This window comes from Diadema setosum, chromosome 18 (assembly GCF_964275005.1).
Source record: "Diadema setosum chromosome 18, eeDiaSeto1, whole genome shotgun sequence".
Classification (NCBI taxonomy): Eukaryota; Metazoa; Echinodermata; class Echinoidea; order Diadematoida; family Diadematidae; genus Diadema; species Diadema setosum.
Genome location: NC_092702.1, coordinates 28511858 through 28531198, shown reverse-complemented (window position 1 = coordinate 28531198; position 19341 = coordinate 28511858). Strand labels below are relative to the sequence as shown.

The following is a 19341-nucleotide window of genomic DNA, read 5'->3' as shown; positions in this document are numbered from 1 at the left end:
ATATCTATCTGCAAGGGAATTTCATATTCATGTCTTCATTGCCATTTATACACTTATCAACACAATCTTAGTATGACTTTTCAGTCTGGTCACTATCAAAGTGATCAGGTGATGTCATGGTATGTCATTGTACAACACTGCGGTCAGCTTCATGCACACCACTAGGACAAGCAGCAGCTGCAATGTGACAATGTCATACCATATCATGCAAGCATAACCTGAAATACCTTTGACTTCACTCAGTACAGGAAACCCTAGGATCATTATTCAATGACAAATTCTGAAGCACTCACTACCAGTACTTCCCTACTATCTTGAAAAAAACAATTGCTCTGCACACATTGCTGTACAAAATATGGCACAATGATTTATAAATGCAAATTTCAGCAGTGAACACATGACATTAGCAGATTGATATTCTACTACATACCTGGTGTATCTGGGCCCTCTCAAACTCCTCATGCTGGAGAACCCAGCTGGGCGGTAATGGTAGTCCTGGATGCCTCTGCTGCAGTGCCTGCAACTGGGCCTGCGTCATACCTGGATGGAGGGTACCCTGCAGCGCCGTGGCAGCGTGCTGCGGTGACATGATGCCGTGGAAGCTACCCATTGGCATCCGCGCTGCCAGAGCGTCTGGCTGCACCAGACCAACCAGCCGCTGGGCGTGGAGCTGATGATGCTGCAGGGTGTGCTGGTCCAAACCAGCCAGAGAGTGCGGAAAGTGGTTGCCCAGTGAGGGTAACGGCTGCTGGAACATCGAAATGTGCGCCGGGAACATGGCGTGGTGGGTGATGGGGTGGTGGGCTGGAATGTGACCGACTGAGGGTGCCGGCACAAAGGCACTCGGCGAGGCAACAATGGCGCTGGGGTTAGCCGTGACTCCAGGAGTCCTGAGAGAGTGTGGCGACGGGGTGATGGGCTGGTGCCCAGGGGAAGGAGTGTGGGGATCAGCAATGTTGAGCAACCTAGCGTGGTGGTGCTGGATAGAGTCTACGTGGGTGACCTCCGTGTCCGACAGATTGGGGTCACGATAAACCTGCACTGGTGTCTTCAAGTCATTCACCAAATTTGATTTCCCAGTTTTGTCTTGATCTGAATCTTTCACTCTCTCTTGTGAAACTGACTTCACACTCTCGCTTCTATCACTGCTGGCTACACTGCTGGTCTCTCGGCTGATGTCTCTCGCTTCAGGTCGCTGGATACGCTCTCCGAGCACGGCACGATCCTCAACAAGTCGGCTCGACAGATTTGGTGCACTGGTGGTAGCAAGCTTTGTTATTTCATTCGATGATAATTGAGGACATTTTTATCCATGCCTGATGGTCCAATCATTACTCCATTTCCATGTGATATCACTGGAACAGAGTTTGATACTGCTATAGTCCTATGTGGCAGTGCATTTGGCAGACTGATGCTGCTTGTGTATGTCGACGGAGGCCCACTACTAAGTGGCCTACAAGTATCACTGCTACTTGTTTGAAACACACTGCTAATATTACTAATTGGTTGGCTCACACTAGTTGTCTGCGGTTCCCGAGAGGGAGGTAATTTTGAGGAACAGAACTACTGAGCTCTGAATGTCTACTCACTTGCGACGCAGTTGGCAAATCTTTACTCAGTTCTCGTGCGATGATGCCAGCAATAGCTGAAGTCAGCGACTGCTCGCAAGACACAGATGGCGGCTCCGTTCCACAAAGTGCTCGGACACCACTTTTCTGATTTGGTCCTTTCAGAAACTGAGGGCCTTGAACTTGTAGGCCCTGCAGAATCTGACTTTGACTCCACCATTGGTTGCAAAACTGAGGTACCAGTAGGCGTACTCACTTTGTTCAAATCTCTACCAGAATGCGGTCTTTGCTGAACACTGTCCCCACTTTCCAGCTGTTTGGCTCGTTCCTTGTGCTCCTTTTTAGACTTTTGCTTGCTCTTTTTAACACTGTCAGGAGTCGAAGAGCGAGAATCCTTCGTCTCAACGCTAACAGCCTGTTCCTGTTTGTGATGCGCTTTATTCTTGCTTGTTTTACTACTATTGTTACTCAAGTCTCCACTGTCCCTTGACTTTGGAGAGTCCACTGGAGCAGAGGTGGTAGACTCCACCTGCCAGTCTTTTTCTGGTAATGACACACGATTGTTTTTAACTGCTGCCTCTCCAGCAGGCAATTCGGGCACGGTTGCTTCTTTTGTTGACTCGCTGCGGTCTTGAGATGATTCAGAGCTGCCGGAGTTGGATCTTGGCCTCTTCAAGGGTGTCGGCGATGAAGGTTTCTTCTCCTCCTCCACCTGATCACCTGACTTTCTCTTCCTGTCTTTCTTGCTCTTCTGCACGCTGTAGGACGTTGCCGTCTTGTCCTTGCCAGCTTTATCTGCGGAGAAGGTGGAGTAAACAAAAGTTTATAAGCCATGTCGTTAGGCACCAACACTTAGCAGCACAAATCTGTTCTGCACAAATGGCATGGATATGTTGCACATGGCATGTATCATACTCGTAAACCCCCTGAAAAGAACTAATGCAATTTTTGAGCGATGACATATCCCATTTGACAGAGGAAACCGGGCGACGCCAGGCCTACGAATCATCAAGCCACAATGCGGTTGCCCGAAGACTGCTGGGGGACAGTGTAATAAGGAAAACACCCTGCAATCAACTAATGTGGCCCTTCAACGCATGCCGGTCCCAAATTGGAACTGACACATGCCAAGTAACTTCAATGCAAGTTTAGCAAAGCAACTGCAGCTATTCTGTGATCAACAACCAGCCCCTCTTTTGTTTTGGGGTTTGTTTTTTCAGAGGTTGGGAAATGGGGAGGGGGGGCATAATGTGCAATCATCACTTGCCCAGTGAGGACAAAAATGTATCCTATTTATCGGCTAGTGCATGGAAATGAGATGTAAGCCTGATAACTGATCAAATTCTCATTAGGCATATTTTTCAATACCGTGGGCAAGGAGGCATGGTACAAGTATGGCACAAATTGGAACCTACATGTACATGCAAGTGCTGGAAAATTCAGCTTGCTGGCGTGTTTGGCCAGTAGTGTCCTACGTTTATGACTCCTTGGACTTTTCAGGACTCTCATCATCACCCTTTCCCCTCTAACTAACATCACACCTGCACACAGCGTGGAAATTAACCAGACTTCCTGATCCCCCGGCAAGTATCCTGTGTGAATAATTTCATAGTCCCTCGTCTCAAGCACCCTTGGTCTCGGCGGAGAGCAGCTAATTGCTGTAATCACACCTCCTCACCTCCGCATTCCTTAATTCCTATCCCAAGTGTGTGAATAATCCGCGGGGACGTGCCCTTTATTACTGAGCTGCATGAGAGTACTCAAAAGTTCTTGCCCATACACGCATAGTCTAAAATTACACTCTTGGTTTTCAAACTCTGCCTCAAAATTGCTCAATTTGCATTACCAACATGTACCTTGCTGTTAACATATTCAGTCTTGTTACAAATTTGAAAAAAAAAAAAGAACAGAGAAACACCTTTGGACTCTTTGCATATGTTTTTTATACATTTTTTTTAAATGTACTAAATATAAATTTGATGGCTCCACCTTCATAATTCTCTTTGTCTTAAAAAAAAAAAGAAGTCATTTCTTGTCTTGTGTACTACATGTATATGCTGTCACATAGAATAATGTCATTTAGAGAAAGGAGACATATACAGCAGTTTTCCTTCATTGTTCTGCTGGAAGGAGGTGAAATAAATTCACTAGATACCGTTTCATACATTCACATTTCATGGGGGCTCCCTGAATTCTTCGGGCAAACCAAGAATGGATTAGATCTTGGCTCATACTGCTAGACATCCAACTTTTACAGGACATTCTCTCTTACATTTTCTGTTCCTGCTCGATTATCAAAGTGCTTTGAACTACCGGGGGGTGGGGGGGGGGGGGGGAGAAGACATGGCTGTTTCTCTGAAATTATCCAATTTATCCCACCTTATCTCTCTATCCAATGCACAAGATATCGTCACACACTAAATCGAAAGGTGTACTAACAGTATCTGTCTCACAAAGAAAAACAAAAGGTGCACCCTTTCATAACTGACTAAAGTGAAATGCTGTTCCACAGTCTGCAAGTCAATCTCCCACCACGCTATACGGCACACACTCTATAATTAACAAATGTTTTGTGACTGGTGCAAAAGACTATCTGCACATTTTGAATGAGCGAAGACTTGGCCGTGATGGGGGAGCAGCCAACTCCATTACCCTACTACATTAGCCTACTTCGGTGTGGCGGAGAATGAATAACAACTGCTTTCCGGGAGGATTTTCTCCTCTTCTTCCTCTTCATTCTCTCTTTCTGCAGTGCATCTAAACCCCTCCCCCATTTCCCAATAAAGGGGGGGGGGGGAGAGAAGGAGGGGGTGAGAAAAGGCTGCTCTTGTAAAAAGGTCAAGAGACTGGCTGCTCTCAAGTGTCTCGGGCTGCCAGCCTCATAACCTACTGCAGTTTTGAGGAAAGGAGAAGCTGCCAAGCCATTTCACTAAAAGCATCAGCTGTGACTGACCCAGACAGCCACAGTCACCCAATTCAATTCACTGCCGCTATAAAGCTTCACTGCAGGCACCTAGGTAACTCAAATTTAAAGGGACCACCTCTTGATGCTAGGGATGCCAGATTTGTGGCACTTACCCACTGAAGGATTTTTAGCAAGTTTTTTTTTTCCCAGTATAAGATGCAGAATACTGAAAGAAATCTATGGAAGGAATATTTGAGACAGAGCAAATGGCCTATACCATGGTGCATCTGACTTTACATGAAGATGGTAGAAACTGAAAGGGGACAGTTAACTGCAGAAAAAAATATCAAACTTGCAAAACCATTCCCACATCATGATATAGGCATCTACTTATATTGGATAATCTCTGCTTAACTAAATGTTTGATGGCCTATAAGCCTCATGTTGCAACACAAATACACCTTGTTGGTTTTGTTTTTTATTCAGTAGGTCATAGTGCATCCATGCTATGGCAAACAGTCAAACAATGCTGTTTGTCTCTCTGCAGAAATATAAAGCAAGGGGCACAAAGCAAGTAATGTCAAAGTAAAAAAAAAAAAAAAAAAAGCAAAGTATTTGAGGTGCAGAGCCTGTGTTCATGGAATTCACTGATCTTCATACAATTATTTAATTAGCCAAGTCTTCATTTGCCAAATATCGCTATACTTGAATTAACGATCTGTTACTTCTAATAATCATACTTTATTCTTCAATGAATGATAACTGCAAAATTCTTCATACTATATCATGCTCATGGGGGGGGGGGGGGGAGGGGGGGGAAAGTGTGATTCCTGTTGTTAACATTTCACACAAAGCCTTAATGTCTGATAAAAAGATTTAATGATGAGAATGACTTTCTCAATCAATTCTGTGGCTTTGTGGGTAGCACTGGACCACAACCAACCTGAGAAGGCCAAAGGTGACAGACAGCACACTGATGAATGAACACTTGGGCCTACTGCAATGGTGACAACTAAGTGTTGGATGAATACATTACATACCAAAGACAGTGCTAACTGTGTAAAAAAACAAAAACAAAAAAAAAACACAGGATATTGTTCTGGGAAATTCAAGCAGAGTAGGCTTACAAGAGTGGAGTTGCAATCATTGGTTTTCATAATAAGTCAAATCACTGTCCCACTTAATTGAGTTACTGTTATAGTAACCGGTATGATTTTTACCTCGCACCCCTCATACAAAATTGAAATCTGATTCTTTGTACTCCTTATGAGCTTAGCTATTTTCTTGTTGCTTCCCCCCCCCCCCCCCCTTGCTAAACCTATCTTCTACCCCCAGGTCAACCAGCCTCTGCTTTGACTCACCACTGTCACAAGTAGCATTCCTACAGCTGGCAGCCAGAGCTCAGGGCTCAGAGCGGGTCACGCACTCTACCCCACTGCTCCACAAGGCATCACTCTATCTAAGCACGCACACCCATTCACTGCCAGTCTACATGACAATACCCACAAGTTTGTTTGTCTTCGTCTCAATGCACTAACTACTTTGTGCCTCTCCTATTTACGTTTCCTGCTGCTGACTTTTTTTCTATTATCAACTTTTCCCCTCCCTCTCTTCTAAACAGGAGAGAATCCCTTCTTTTTCTATTATCTGTACATAGTACTTGCAATTCTACTTAACAATTCCTAGACTTTTTTTTTCAACCCCAAGAGACTGCAGTCTTGAACAAAGACAGTTTGGGAAAAGGGAGAGGGAAAAAAAAATGACTGCATTTGGCCTTTGTATAGCAAAATAGGCGATCCAAATGAGTCACGTAAGAAAGAGGATTTATGGTGGGGGGGGGGGGGAGGCTTCCTGATTCAATTGGAAGCGAACGGTGAATAGGCATACATTGATTGCTGTTGACTTGCATCAGTGCCTCGCAAGCAGAAGACAGGGAAAAGGGTTCAAATGTTTTGCCCACTGAACTAGTACTAGCATGCAAAGTGGGAATGAGATAGGCCTAAGTATAAAGAGACTGGTGGATACGGGTGGGTTGGGGATAATAAGAGGGATGCTCTACTTCTCGATCTCACCAAGCAACCTGTTTAATGATTCACCCACCTCCCCACATCTGCTTTGCTTCATCTTGACTGTGTATTTCTAGAAGTGGTTCCCCCCCCCCCCCACATTAAAGAACTGGCCACCAGCACTTCACAAGCAGCAAAACCTATCACACACTACAGGACAAGTTCCGAGACACGGCACCGGCACTATCCTCAAGACACACACAGCCCAGCTCACTTCAAAAGAAATGTGATCTCTGCCTGCAATGGGGCCAAGAAAACTGCCAAGCTTGTAACCACTGATAGCCGTGGCCATGCTCACACTCATGACATCATGTGGCATTTGACTGACGCCTTACGATAATCCCTCTTGTTTCATTCTGAACTGAAATCACTTTCCTCTAACCCAAGTAGCACTTTATCCCTCCTTTTGTTGTTGTTGTTGCTGCTTGCTAGCTTATTTTTGTGAGACATTATTCAGAGTTGCTGAGGGCAGAGTTCACTGATTAACCCAAGGTAACTTGAGACTCACCGTGGCGAGCACACCGCAAAACCCAATTCCCATTCATCCACTCCTAAGCTGGACATCTTTATTCATCCTAGCACCACTTCTCCCTTATTCTTTCCTGTGATTGAAGTGATTCCAATGATTCACCCAGTAAAGTCTGTTGTGTGTGTGGGAAATGCTCTGTAATCTTAACTGCATGACTAGAGAATGTTTTGCCTACCTCAAAACAAAAGTGCAGAGTGTAGGCTAAACTTAAGGGGAAGACAGTATTATTTGCAACAAAAACTATACTATGAGATCTGCATAACCTAAACCAACTGAGAAGTTAAAGAACTAATATTACATATTCATGTAAACAGGATGTATCTTCGTCTTCTTCTATATGCTGTCATGTACAGGAAGAAATTGAAGATGAATGATCTTATTTCACTAGTATCACATTGCACAATTGACAATTACAGGTACTTAATACGGCAGCCATACATTTTCTCTTGATCCAGGCTTATGGAAACAGTACTCGGGGCTTGAATTCCAGTCAGAGTGACATCTTGCCACATCTACATCTGCAGTATCCACTGTACATTTTCCTTATAAAACACAGTCAGCCATTCACTTTATCTGTCAATGAGTTGCAATGATGCTATCTCCCGTCATGTCTGATATATCACGGGCCACTGGTTACAGCCACTCAATAAGCCAACAGGGATATGTCTGGCTGGAAAGAGGTCATTGACCTCCAGTGCCATACACCACTGCCTCTGCCTCTTCAAGACTCAAAAGGTTTTAGCCAGTGAATTCCACTACTGTGTGCTGAGAAGCCGCAGTTCCCTTTCCTGTGGATCACACATATGCTATAGATTGGCCAACAAATGATCTAAAGGATATGACATCATTTGCACAACCTTGTTGAAAGTCAGCTTTCCAAGCAAAAGCATCAGATGTAAATATTGGGGGGCAGGAGATGAGGTCTATGACAATATTATCAAAACGGCTTCCAAGATGTCAATGAAACTCCCCTCAGTCTGCACATGACAGAAATACTTTTTTCTGTGCCAGCATCACTGAACAAAGGAAAGAAGAAGGATCTTTTTCTGTATGAAAAAAACAATCCCTTGGGCATAAGCATTTATCGCTCACATGAGTCTATTACAGAAATGCTCCAACAGGATGTAGAACATTTGAGGTCAATTGTCAAACTCGAAAATATTCCAAAGCTTGCTGCCCTGCATTGATGCCAGCATCTGCTCTCACTTTCAAAATGAAACTTCAGTGAAGTCCGCAGGATACTGAGGAGCCTTTTGTTCTGCTATTTTATTAATTGAAATTGACATTTGAGCACCATTTTAATGGATGACATGCTGACAGATTTTGGCCGTACCGTAAGCATTTGCTCTCACTTTCGAAGTGGTTGAGTGAAGCACATGCAAACTCAACCTTTTGTAATGTCATACAGTAGTCATGTACACCTAGCCAATGGTGATTTGAATAGACACTCCAAGAAAAGGATTCTTCTTGAAATTTGAAACAGAAGGACAATATAAAAATAAAACTCGCACGGTGACAAATTCCAGGAAGTTGAGGCTCACCTAATGTCTTGTCAGCTTTCTCTGGTTTTCCACAGCTGGTGGGGTGGGGGCAGGGGTAACATCCTTGTCCTTCGATCTCTTCTTCTTGTTGCTAATGATGGTCTGCTGACTTGTGGGCGCATGGCTTGGACTGTGGCTCCTCGGGATGGGACGAGTGTGTGTGGTCTGCAAAGTATGTAAGAGACAAAACAACCAAAAAACATGTCAAAGATTCAGTTTGCCAGGCATGGCAACTACATTATGGGATGTGCAGTGAATTTATTCAATGTATACTCAATGTACAAAAACATGAAATATTACTGGCAAGTGTTCCTGTTTCGTTGGAATAAAAAAGAAAAAAAAATTACATCATATCCTACCTCATAGGACGTGCAACATGCTACATCGTCACTGACACTTATTATTGCCACCGATACCTATCTGGCTGAGATTCTGAAGAGAGACAATACACGATGGTATGTTGTATGATGTACACGCCAGCTCTTCATCACCAATGAATGTGGTAATGGGTCCCAGATCATGAGATGAAGAGTTTCACTCTTGGGAAGAGACATATCCGTTGCATGACAATTGAACAAACATGAGTTGTAATCAAGTGCTGACTGCATTTGCAAATTTTCCTTTCACCACTTATGCTTCATCATTTCTCTGTGAAGTACAGGAATTTTTAGAAATACATCGCTGGTGATAGGCCTATACCTTTTGATAGCAAATTTCATTTTCATCTCCTACACATGGGAGAGGTTTGGCATCTTTCATAGCTCAGAACAGAGAGAAATAAGTGTCGTATACAGTACTGGCAGTAAAGATGACGGTAAAGGCCAGAGGGAAAGTGACACAAATGCGCATTAATGAGGAAATGCAGGTCCATAATAGGCATTTAAGATGTCATACAGGAAACCATTGGCATGTAGGCAGGGGAAATTAAAGCAACACTAGGACCTTCACCCAATGAGGACGGGCTGATATTGTGAGATAACACAAGCACTTCCCATAGACACCTACCCGAGTATACTCAAGACTTGTCTTCCATGGGTTAAAAAATAGGAAGAAAAACAAGAACAAAGTAACTGGAACACGAAGATTGCACAGCCGTGCCACTTATGAGCCCAACGTGGCCCATTACAAGACTTGTAGGAAAATGGGAGCAGCTCCCCCTTCCCCTCTAAAAAAGAAAAAGAGGATGAACCTTCGGTGCAGATGACACGTATGTCACCCGCCCCCCATGTATGCACAGGGCGTATGGCCATCAAGTGCCTCATGCATATTTATTCAGACCAACCATCAACTTGACATGCGAGCCCCGCAAAATGGCGAGACACAAACAGATTTGGATAGGGTCAGAGAATACCTCAAGATGGGGAACAGCTGGGGTGAGAGTATGGGGTGCCCTAAATAGGCAGGCGAGTGAAGGGGGACAGAGGAGGGAGGGGGGAAGCGTATGACATTTGTGTCACAGTCATGTAGGTAAATGTAGAGGCAGTTGGCAGGATTTACGTCTCTGGGAGTGGGACCGCACTGGAGATCCCACAGACCTCTAACTTTTTACATTACCCACTGTGGTTGATCAAACCCACATTGGCAAGCAGAAACATTATTCATTCACTGGCTACCTCTGTCAGTGGGTTACATTTCAAGGCTTCCAACCAACATCAAACACCCTGTTGACCCATTTGTTCCTCCCCATCTTCGAAATGACATGACCACGGCAACATATCCATGCACTACATACAAAGTTGTAGTTATTAAACCTACATGGGGGTGAGTATGGAAACAGCAAGGCTGTTTTCTACACATTTTTTTCTGAAAACTTCGCAACATCAACAACGAACATAACGTATGACTACCATTAACCACTCAAGAAATTGTAAAATAAAACAGAAGAATACAATGACCACAAAAAAAAAACAACAAACATGATACAAACAAGGATATCTCATTACAAAACAGGTAAGGCATTGCTTTCTAACCCTGCAAGTTCATGCCTTGAAAATATTACAATGTCATCATTATGGTTACAGACTGTGCAAAACCTGGAAAATAGTGCCCTGATAAACCTTTCACTAAGCTCATAATACAATGTATCAGCAAGGCTGCAGGCATTAGCATTATTACTGACTACATGTGTGCAAATTTGGTTTGGCATAGGAATATTGCTAAGAGTATCTTTAATCACAAATTAGAATATTCCTTCCAATAATCATGATCTGTGGTGATACTTGTAGTTTTCATACTCTGAGAATTCAGCCAGTTCATGTCAGTTTCTACATGCAAAGCTGTTACGCTAGACATTTGACTAATTCTATACCTCAAAGTTCCATTAAGAAGAAGAAAAAAAAATAGCTTCGAAAAATGCTAAAAGGTTAGAGAAACCCCACTTAGGTGAAGTCCACTCGGGTGAGACTCTGGGTACTGGTAACAACTTCTTAGAAAATGAAGTCCGATCTTCTTACTATAAAGGCCTTAAATTCCTCTTCTAAGAAACAGGCAAGCCCTTGCTGGGAATCATGTGGTCTAATCTTCCATTCAAAAGGAATAGGACAAAAGAACAATAAGTAACCAAGCACTGCGATATTTAGATAGACTTTCACAATCCATCACTAAGACCTGACATGACAAGCTAATAGGCCTAAATGCACTATGAACATTTATTTTGCCAATCTCATTTGACACAGCTCCTTATTTGTTAACAAATGTGATGCCTCGCACAAAATGCCTCTGACAAAATAGAAACCATGTATGATAATGCTAAGATATCCAAAGACTACTGCATTGATGCATGCACACTCCCACGCTCAATCAAGTCAACATCTAAAGGTCATTCACCTCTGTGACCTCTCTGGCAGCAGTGCCACCATCACCTGGTTGAATGTAACATTTCAACTGTGTCAACCTCCCTGAATGTAGCATTTTCCACTATTTTTTTTTTTTTTTTTTTTTTTTTTATGAGGTGGGGATTCCTTTTGACCTATCACGTTATGAACTTGTATTTATCAAAACAACTGGCCTTAAAAATGCAACAAGGCAGGGTTTCAAGCAATTTTCGGGAAAAAAGGGGGTGGGGATCAAAGAAACACACGGCCAACACCAACATTTTGTTGTGTATACCATCAATTCATATAATCTACTGCAAATAGCTCATTGCTAATGGGTATTCTGGGTTTTCCAGAACAGTCTAGATATCATTCTGCAAGTCCAAACAAAACACACACCTTTCTGCCTTTAAAAAAAGGAAATATAAATAGGCCATGACTGACATAATCCACATGAGCACAAGGCATGTCAAAGGAAAGACAATCACATTTGTTATAATGCTTTGGCTGTATTTTTATTTTTATTTTTTTTTTTGAGGGGGGGGGGGGAAGGGAGGGAGCTCTCCTGACCACTTGATATTTTTGGGATATGAGATTTTGTCACCCCAACAACAATATACTAGATTTAAAAAGAAATTCAAAAACAATGGAGATGTGTTCTTTCAACTCTTATATTACAGGCTCATAAAGTCTCATAATTATCCTTCATATCTGATTATGACAATCCCATGCATTACCAGTCATTTGGCAAAGGAACAAAGACAAAATCATTTTCTTGATCGGCATACTGTAAAAGTATCACATAAAGAACAGTTAACTTGGGAGACCTTGCCAACTCCAGTTCTCAACCAACCAACCCTACCCCCACAGAAAAAAAAAATAACAAAAACAAAACAGGAAAAAAAAAAAGAGGAAGTTGGCTGGTACCAAGGAGGTTCAAGAGAATGGAGTCACAACTGTCTTTTTTGCTTTGCTGGATGTTCGATGCCGCCACTCAAAATATTTGAAGCATGTGCCAAACAGGATCTGCCACACAGATAGGAAGACAATAGACTCGTGTCTCATTGCATAATCGCCAGCCACTTTCTAAGAAGATATTCTTTGTGATGGTAATTACTTTTCGCTATCCCTGTCTAAAAAAAGGTAGGTTGTACTGACACGAGGACGCGCGAATAGAAATTGGGCAAAAATACTGGAAATAAAGATGAAAAATTACTCGACTGGGCATACCCGGGCACTAATCTGACATATCTATCAATAAAGAATTGTACTTGAAGATTTTCCATATTAGTTTTATTTGTGGAAATGAAGTGGAAAAGTGATAAAACCGGCTTTCGAGGATAGTACAGTTTTAATCATTTTCACATGATACAGCTCTGATTTACACTTTTGCTTAAAGTTCTGGACAGGATCGGCTTTGTTTTACATGCTTTATCATTAAGTGAAATTTCATTTCATTTACTAAATAAATAAGCAAATATGGCCAACATTATGTTAACGTTCAAAATGATATCTTCAGATTGCTCAGCAAGACGGCGGCATCGAACATCAAAGGCACAAATGCACCTGTGGAATTCTTTTGTGCATCAATAGAAATCTGACAACTGTTTGAATAATTACAGCCCAGTTGGAACTCCAACTCTTAAACCTCCTTGCTGGTACTATGACATAACTCGAGTTTATAGCGACAGGCTTACAAACAAAATTAATCATATATCACAACATCTGGCCCTGAGAATGTGGCAGGGAGAGCATTCATGAAGGAAACTGATAGCCTTATGAGATTTACACATCAGTAATTCAAATGCGCAAGGTTTGATTCCTGATTTATCTGTAAATATAATCGAGAAACGGCAATTGGAAATGCGTGTGCATTTTTTGTACATGTATGCAGCTAGGTGGTGTGTGTGTGTGTGTTTTTTTTTTTTTTTTCTTTTCAGTAACTTGATTGCTAACCCTTTGTGAACAAAGCGAAGTTATTTCTAAACAGGCCCAACATACCATGTCCTGTTTGATTGAACTGTCATATTTACTCTGAATTCAGCCACACTAAAATATTTGCATGCATCCTCTAACCTAGATCTGCACTTTTCCATAATCATAACATATACCAGTATCACTGTTTTTATTGCTTTTACTCTGACTGCAATGTACAGATGTAATCCTTATTTACTCTTTTTAATGAGTTTCACTTGTAATAATGAAAACACTGGTTGATGATGGCTTCTGAAAAATGATCATCAAATCAATATAACTAGGCCTAATCCTTACAACTGACCTCACTGGATATTATCGATAATGAATTATGAATACGACCAAGAGAGAATGAAAGAGAGGTGAGGCATTGAGTATTTGTTTAAGCATCTTGTCACTATCGTGAACTGGCTTCAGCACAGTGTTGTGCCACTGGGCATTGAGCAGTAAGTAAAGCAGGTTCAGATCCCAGGCTGGTTCCTGCTTTTTTCACTTGGTGTTCATAATGATATAGATTCAGAGTACAATCTTGATATCTGTAAATTTATGTATTTTCTGAACAATAAAGTATGTTCTCAACAAAGTATATATCCTATATTCTACCTGATAAAAAGCATACCAATACCTGAAAAAAAAAAAAAAAAAAGGTTTCTGACATAGAACTTTAACTCATGCTCTCCTCTACACAGACAATGCCCTCCTATTCCTCATGCATAATGAAGGCACTCAGTTTCGTTTCCTTCAGATAGAGCCTGGATGGCCATTAATCTTGCATGCGCCAATTCTAGGAAATGTGTCTGAATGAATGAATGAAAACGGGGGGGGGGGGGGGGGGGGGGGGCTCCTCTCTTTCTCCCTCCCCCCCCCTTTTCAACAGAGGAACAGAGAAAGGTGGGGGAGGGGGTATGGTGGATTACGCTTCAGAAAAAATCTTTATTTGAGGAGGTAAGAGAGGGGGAGGAGAGAGGGATAAAGGAGGCCAAGAAAAACATATAGGGGTCCTTATTCCTACATGCAAGTCAGACAGGCCGCATGATAATCTGAGACTAGAGACGTGTTATGGTGTGAAACTATTCTCAGGACAGAAGGAGTAATAACACTGAATGACCGCATGCATCATTTTTGGCATATGGTCTCATATCATCGTTTGCGGGTGTGATGGGAAACTGGCTCTCAGATTTCTTGGGCGCCAATCTCATCGCGGGAAGTGTTGTGACATGTCATTGAAAGGCATGCACCGCCTAATAGTCTTTCTTTTCTCCCAGGATAGTCCCACAATCAACTCTAATGAGTAAGGCGACGGCCCAAAGAATCCTTGCTGAAAGTTACGTAAGAATGAGTACCTTAAAACATGTTTCTTTAAATATTTTATTTTCACTCAAAGGACAGGATTTAGTGCACAGGTGTGACCATAAAACTACATCAGTAATTCAACATGAAGTGCTTTGACAAAGATAATCTCAAAATCATACCCCCTAAAAAAAAAAAAACAAACACACAATCCTACCCTTTGTTTGGGTTAATGCTTACAAATCATTTTCTTATCTTTTATCAGGCTATTATATTGATGTACACACAGGGATGCCAAGTTCAAGAAATCTTTATGAGTGAGATTTCATGACTCGGCATCGCTCGGCATCTTGGCGCGCGAATGTGCCAGCGAGCGAGGGTGTGGGAGGGGTTCTCCCCCGGTGGCCTCCCACGGTAGGGAGCTTTTCAATTTTAGCTCTTAATGGTGCGATCAGGTGCATACTTAAAGGGACTATTTTTTTTACTTATTTTGAGAGACAAAAGGAAATAAACCTTCAATTGCAACTATCACTTTAATCTTTTGAGCTATGCTCCTTATTATAGGCCCAAGTTGCAGACTTTGCCCAATGCGTGAGAAAATGGGTGCCATGCGTGAGATCGTGAGACAGCCCCTAAATGCTTGAGTCTCACGCAGAATGCGTGAGACTTGGTAGCTCTGTACACATTGCATGGCAACATCAGGAACTAGGTATTGCCATGAAAGAATCAGCACTTTTGTTTGCTCACACTACGAAATGCCTTTTGTGGCATTCAGATCAACCATTAAATGTGTGAATATTTCACAGCTCATTGCTTGCACCCCTTTACTTGCTGTGACCTCAGAATGACCTCTCCATCTACTAGTATGCTTGGGATGGGTGCCTTTGTGTTTTGCAAACTTCAGAAATGTGTCTGGATTCCCACAGCATTTCTTCCTACTCTGCTTTTGCTTACTGCGTTTTTAAACCCTGTGCCTCGGACGTGCTAGACGGAGGTGGAAGCTTTTGTGTCTCACATCTTTAGAGTCCACATGCTTCTGTCATTGAAAAGTCTGTTTTGTGCATTTAACACATTTTCTAGACTGAACATGTTAAAACAATCACTTTCATAGTTTATACACGTTTTCACTTCACAGTCATAAATTTGTTCAGTCAAGTTAGATAAGGCATTGATGGCACCATCACCTCATAACTTCCTCACTACACCAAACTATGAAAGCAATCATGATTTGAGATGCTCATCTAACCTCTAAAACCCCTTTCCACTAAAAATCACAGTTGCTTGGTTTTTACGAGACCACAAATGGTTGAATGTGAAGGACAAAAGTGATGAATTTTAATTTCATGTCAATAAGGGAAAATGGCAGATATAAGACATTGTATAGGCCTACTTACCGAGGAAGCTTGCGTGGTGACCGCTGGATTACTGTGTTCCGATTGTTGCGTCGAGTTATTCCAACATTCTCTCCCTTCAGTAGAGAGTTCACAACTGTGGAAAAAAACAGAAGACAAATGAGATGACAACTGAATGAGGAAGTGACTTTTCTTTTCCGTTATTGTTTTCACTCAAACTGAGCATCATGACTCACAGACAATAACACATGGAGTAACGTAAGTGGTCAAAGCAGGAATTATCGCAAGTCAATGACTTGTGATGATTGCAAACAGACTGCCCTGGGGAAATAATATGACAGGGATATCATCCTGCACATGCACACCCAACTTATACTCAACACATTTCCTCTGGTCTTGTGTGGCACCGTGATCGAAGATGGAAGAAATGACCCAATATCCTTATAATTATGTGCATGTCCATAAAACAGACGGGAGCAAATCTCTAAAATTAGGTCGACTAATCACCAAAATATATATCCACCACGCGTGAACAGGGCATCTTCAATATTCATGAGCATAATGCTATGTAAACAGATCAAATATGTACATTTAGTGCACACCAGTGTTAGAGAGGTTAAGCTCATTTGGAGTACTTGGCAGGCAACTACCAGTAGATTAGAGAGCAGATAAGGACTGCAACTAAACTGTATCAACAATAGCTTCTTCCACTCACAATGTGACAATTAGGAGCATTTGCCTTATCCCTCTAGCACTTAAATCAGTATTGTGCCCCTTCATCCTGGCTCATAGGCCTATTCAATAATGATCTACTGAGTACAGTGGGGGGAAGGTTTTGGAAACTCAAAAAGCTCATAATGATAGATTTGCATACAGATAGAAATGTATTCTTGGGCCTGCGCCACTTTCTTGTTCCATGAAAAGACAAAGTACTACATTGTACAGTTCTCCATATAGCACATGTAACCATGAGCTCCCAAGTGATGTTTACTAATATTGAAATACCAGAATACATATCCACCATGTTATTCCCAGCAAGTTTTAGATGAAATTATCAGTAGCAACATCGCTCTTTCGTCATATTCATTTAGACACACGCACACAGCACTGCCAATTTCACACATGAGTCTATCTACAGCCATCACTCACCCAGAACACATAGGCCTACAGCACACCCACTCTGGGATTATCACTTTTGTCATTCGGCACAAACACACAGAGCACATGTCCAAAATAACAAAGGAATTTTCACAAATGTTGTTTTTTGATCTGCACACAGGACTTCTTTTGCACTTTACCAAAGGCAAAGGCAAGCATGTTGACAGGGCAAACTCCAGCTCTGATGTTTGCCCTGCAACCAAACAGCAGTGGAAGGTCACAGGGGCTAACCCCAGGAATGTGAATCTGTAACCTTTGTAATCAGGAGTGTGCGCTAGGTCAACATTGGGCAGACATTGTGGAGAAATACCAGAGTCCCTTGCTCTCACCCCCCCCCCCCCTCACAATGCCAATTCAAAGGTCAGTCTCTGTGATCTTTATCATCAGTGCTGGGGAATCACAACTTGGGCAACAAGATAAGCAGAGGGGAAAATGTGGGCATGTGGTGCCACAAGGAATGCAAATAAAATGCAACACTGGCTTATCACAGTAGACAGGTCGAGGTCGAAAAGAAAACCCTGGGTCTCAATCAATGGCTAATGATAGGCAGTTATTATCAGCAATCTTTCCCATCATATAGCCATCAGGTCTCCCTCTAATTTGTGCATAACACCACAATATGCCTGGATCAAATATTATAAGTAATTGATGCAAGGGCGTCTGAATGAGTTCCCTGTCAGAAGCAGATGTGCTGGTAAATGAAAAATGCAGGTGGGTAAAGGAGGAACAAAATGAAATCCTTGAGCTAAGGTTGAAGTCAGGTACATGTAGTAAGGCAAGATAAGAGGACAAAGGTTAACAGGCAAAACAGAACAAAACAACAAAATAGAGGCACAACAGGGAAATTAATGACTCCATGGAAAATCATTCATGTACCTTGCGCATTGAGGGGAAACGCTGAATGCATAACCCAGATCCATGGAAGTTGATCACCATTCAGGTATATGACACCATAGCTCAACATAAATGACTCTTTCCCCCGAGACAGGCAAACAAGGTCTGTAATGCACTCTGAACTACAGTGGCAAAGGTACCACTATACACTGAGAACAGAAAACATGGGAAGTGGGGGAGGGTGGAGGGGGAACAGTCAATCACCAGCACTGGTTTAGCAATTACCTTCAAACTGAACTCTGCCAGTGTACATCACAGCAAAATAACATTTGAAGGGGGGGGGGGGAGGCACAAAGCAACAAATAAATACAAACATGTACAGTATCCCTTCTCTGCTTACTCCATTCTTCTGCATGAAATGTATCGTGTTATTAAAAAAAAAAAAAAATGCAGAGAGAGTCCCCAAATCCCTTGCTTGCACTGCCCAACAGACCTGCTACATCCCATCATGGCCCAGTGAAGCCGCTGTGCCCATTAGCCCTAGGGAGGGTTTTCAGTCTACACCGCAAAGAAGGAGAAGCATGGAGGTGTGAAATGGCATGGCACGCTGGAAGGAGCGATAAGGGGTTTACAAATGCATTGGCATCGTTTCCAGCAGGTGATATAATCGGGGAGATCTGGGTCACAAATGGCCTAGTTGGGTAGTCCCGTCACAGCTAAAGAGGGAGGAAAGGAGGGGGGGGGGGGGGGTGGAGGAGAATGAAAGAAACAGTACTTAAATATTCCATTAGATACCCTCCCATCCTCCAATGGCCTTGTTGTTTCCAGATTTTAAGTCTGTCATTTTCCTCTCTTCTACTAAACTTTCCATACTTTGCCATTCTCTGCACACTTGTCACTGCCATTGGAACCAGTGAACTAGCTGCCAATAGGGCAATACAGCTAACATAACAGCAGCACCACCTACAAACATGTAGGTGTACATGTGGCGTTCACTGCATAATTAACTGCACCGACTATTCACTACTAACACACTGTGTTTAATCATCTCTGAGAAATCCAACATGCACACATACCCTCAAAAGTGTTGAATACAGTGGTTTTGAGGTATTCATTAGAAAACATTTCAAGCCGTTCTGCCACCGCTTTGTTTGACGGAATTCTTCTTTGTACATCATTTGACTAAACAACCTGACAACAAGGATTCAATCATATCTGCATGCATGGGCAGTCTTCTGTTGTGCTTCTCTCTTTTTGTTCTTTGTTGACACAATTTATTTTCTTCCATATCTACAGGGCCTACCATACAGG

General features: G+C 42.3%; 1 protein-coding gene across 1 annotated transcript in view; it reads right to left on the bottom strand.

Moving 5' to 3' along the window:
• Nucleotides 1–19341, bottom strand: part of LOC140241725 (probable JmjC domain-containing histone demethylation protein 2C) — a 155809-nt gene that overhangs the window by 20747 nt on the left and 115721 nt on the right. The window contains 9 exon segments of the mRNA XM_072321472.1: nucleotides 431–1302; nucleotides 1305–1553; nucleotides 1556–1678; nucleotides 1681–1731; nucleotides 1734–2363; nucleotides 8610–8636; nucleotides 8639–8774; nucleotides 16081–16112; nucleotides 16115–16209. Of these exon segments, the coding sequence (XP_072177573.1) occupies nucleotides 431–1302; nucleotides 1305–1553; nucleotides 1556–1678; nucleotides 1681–1731; nucleotides 1734–2363; nucleotides 8610–8636; nucleotides 8639–8774; nucleotides 16081–16112; nucleotides 16115–16209 (2215 nt within the window).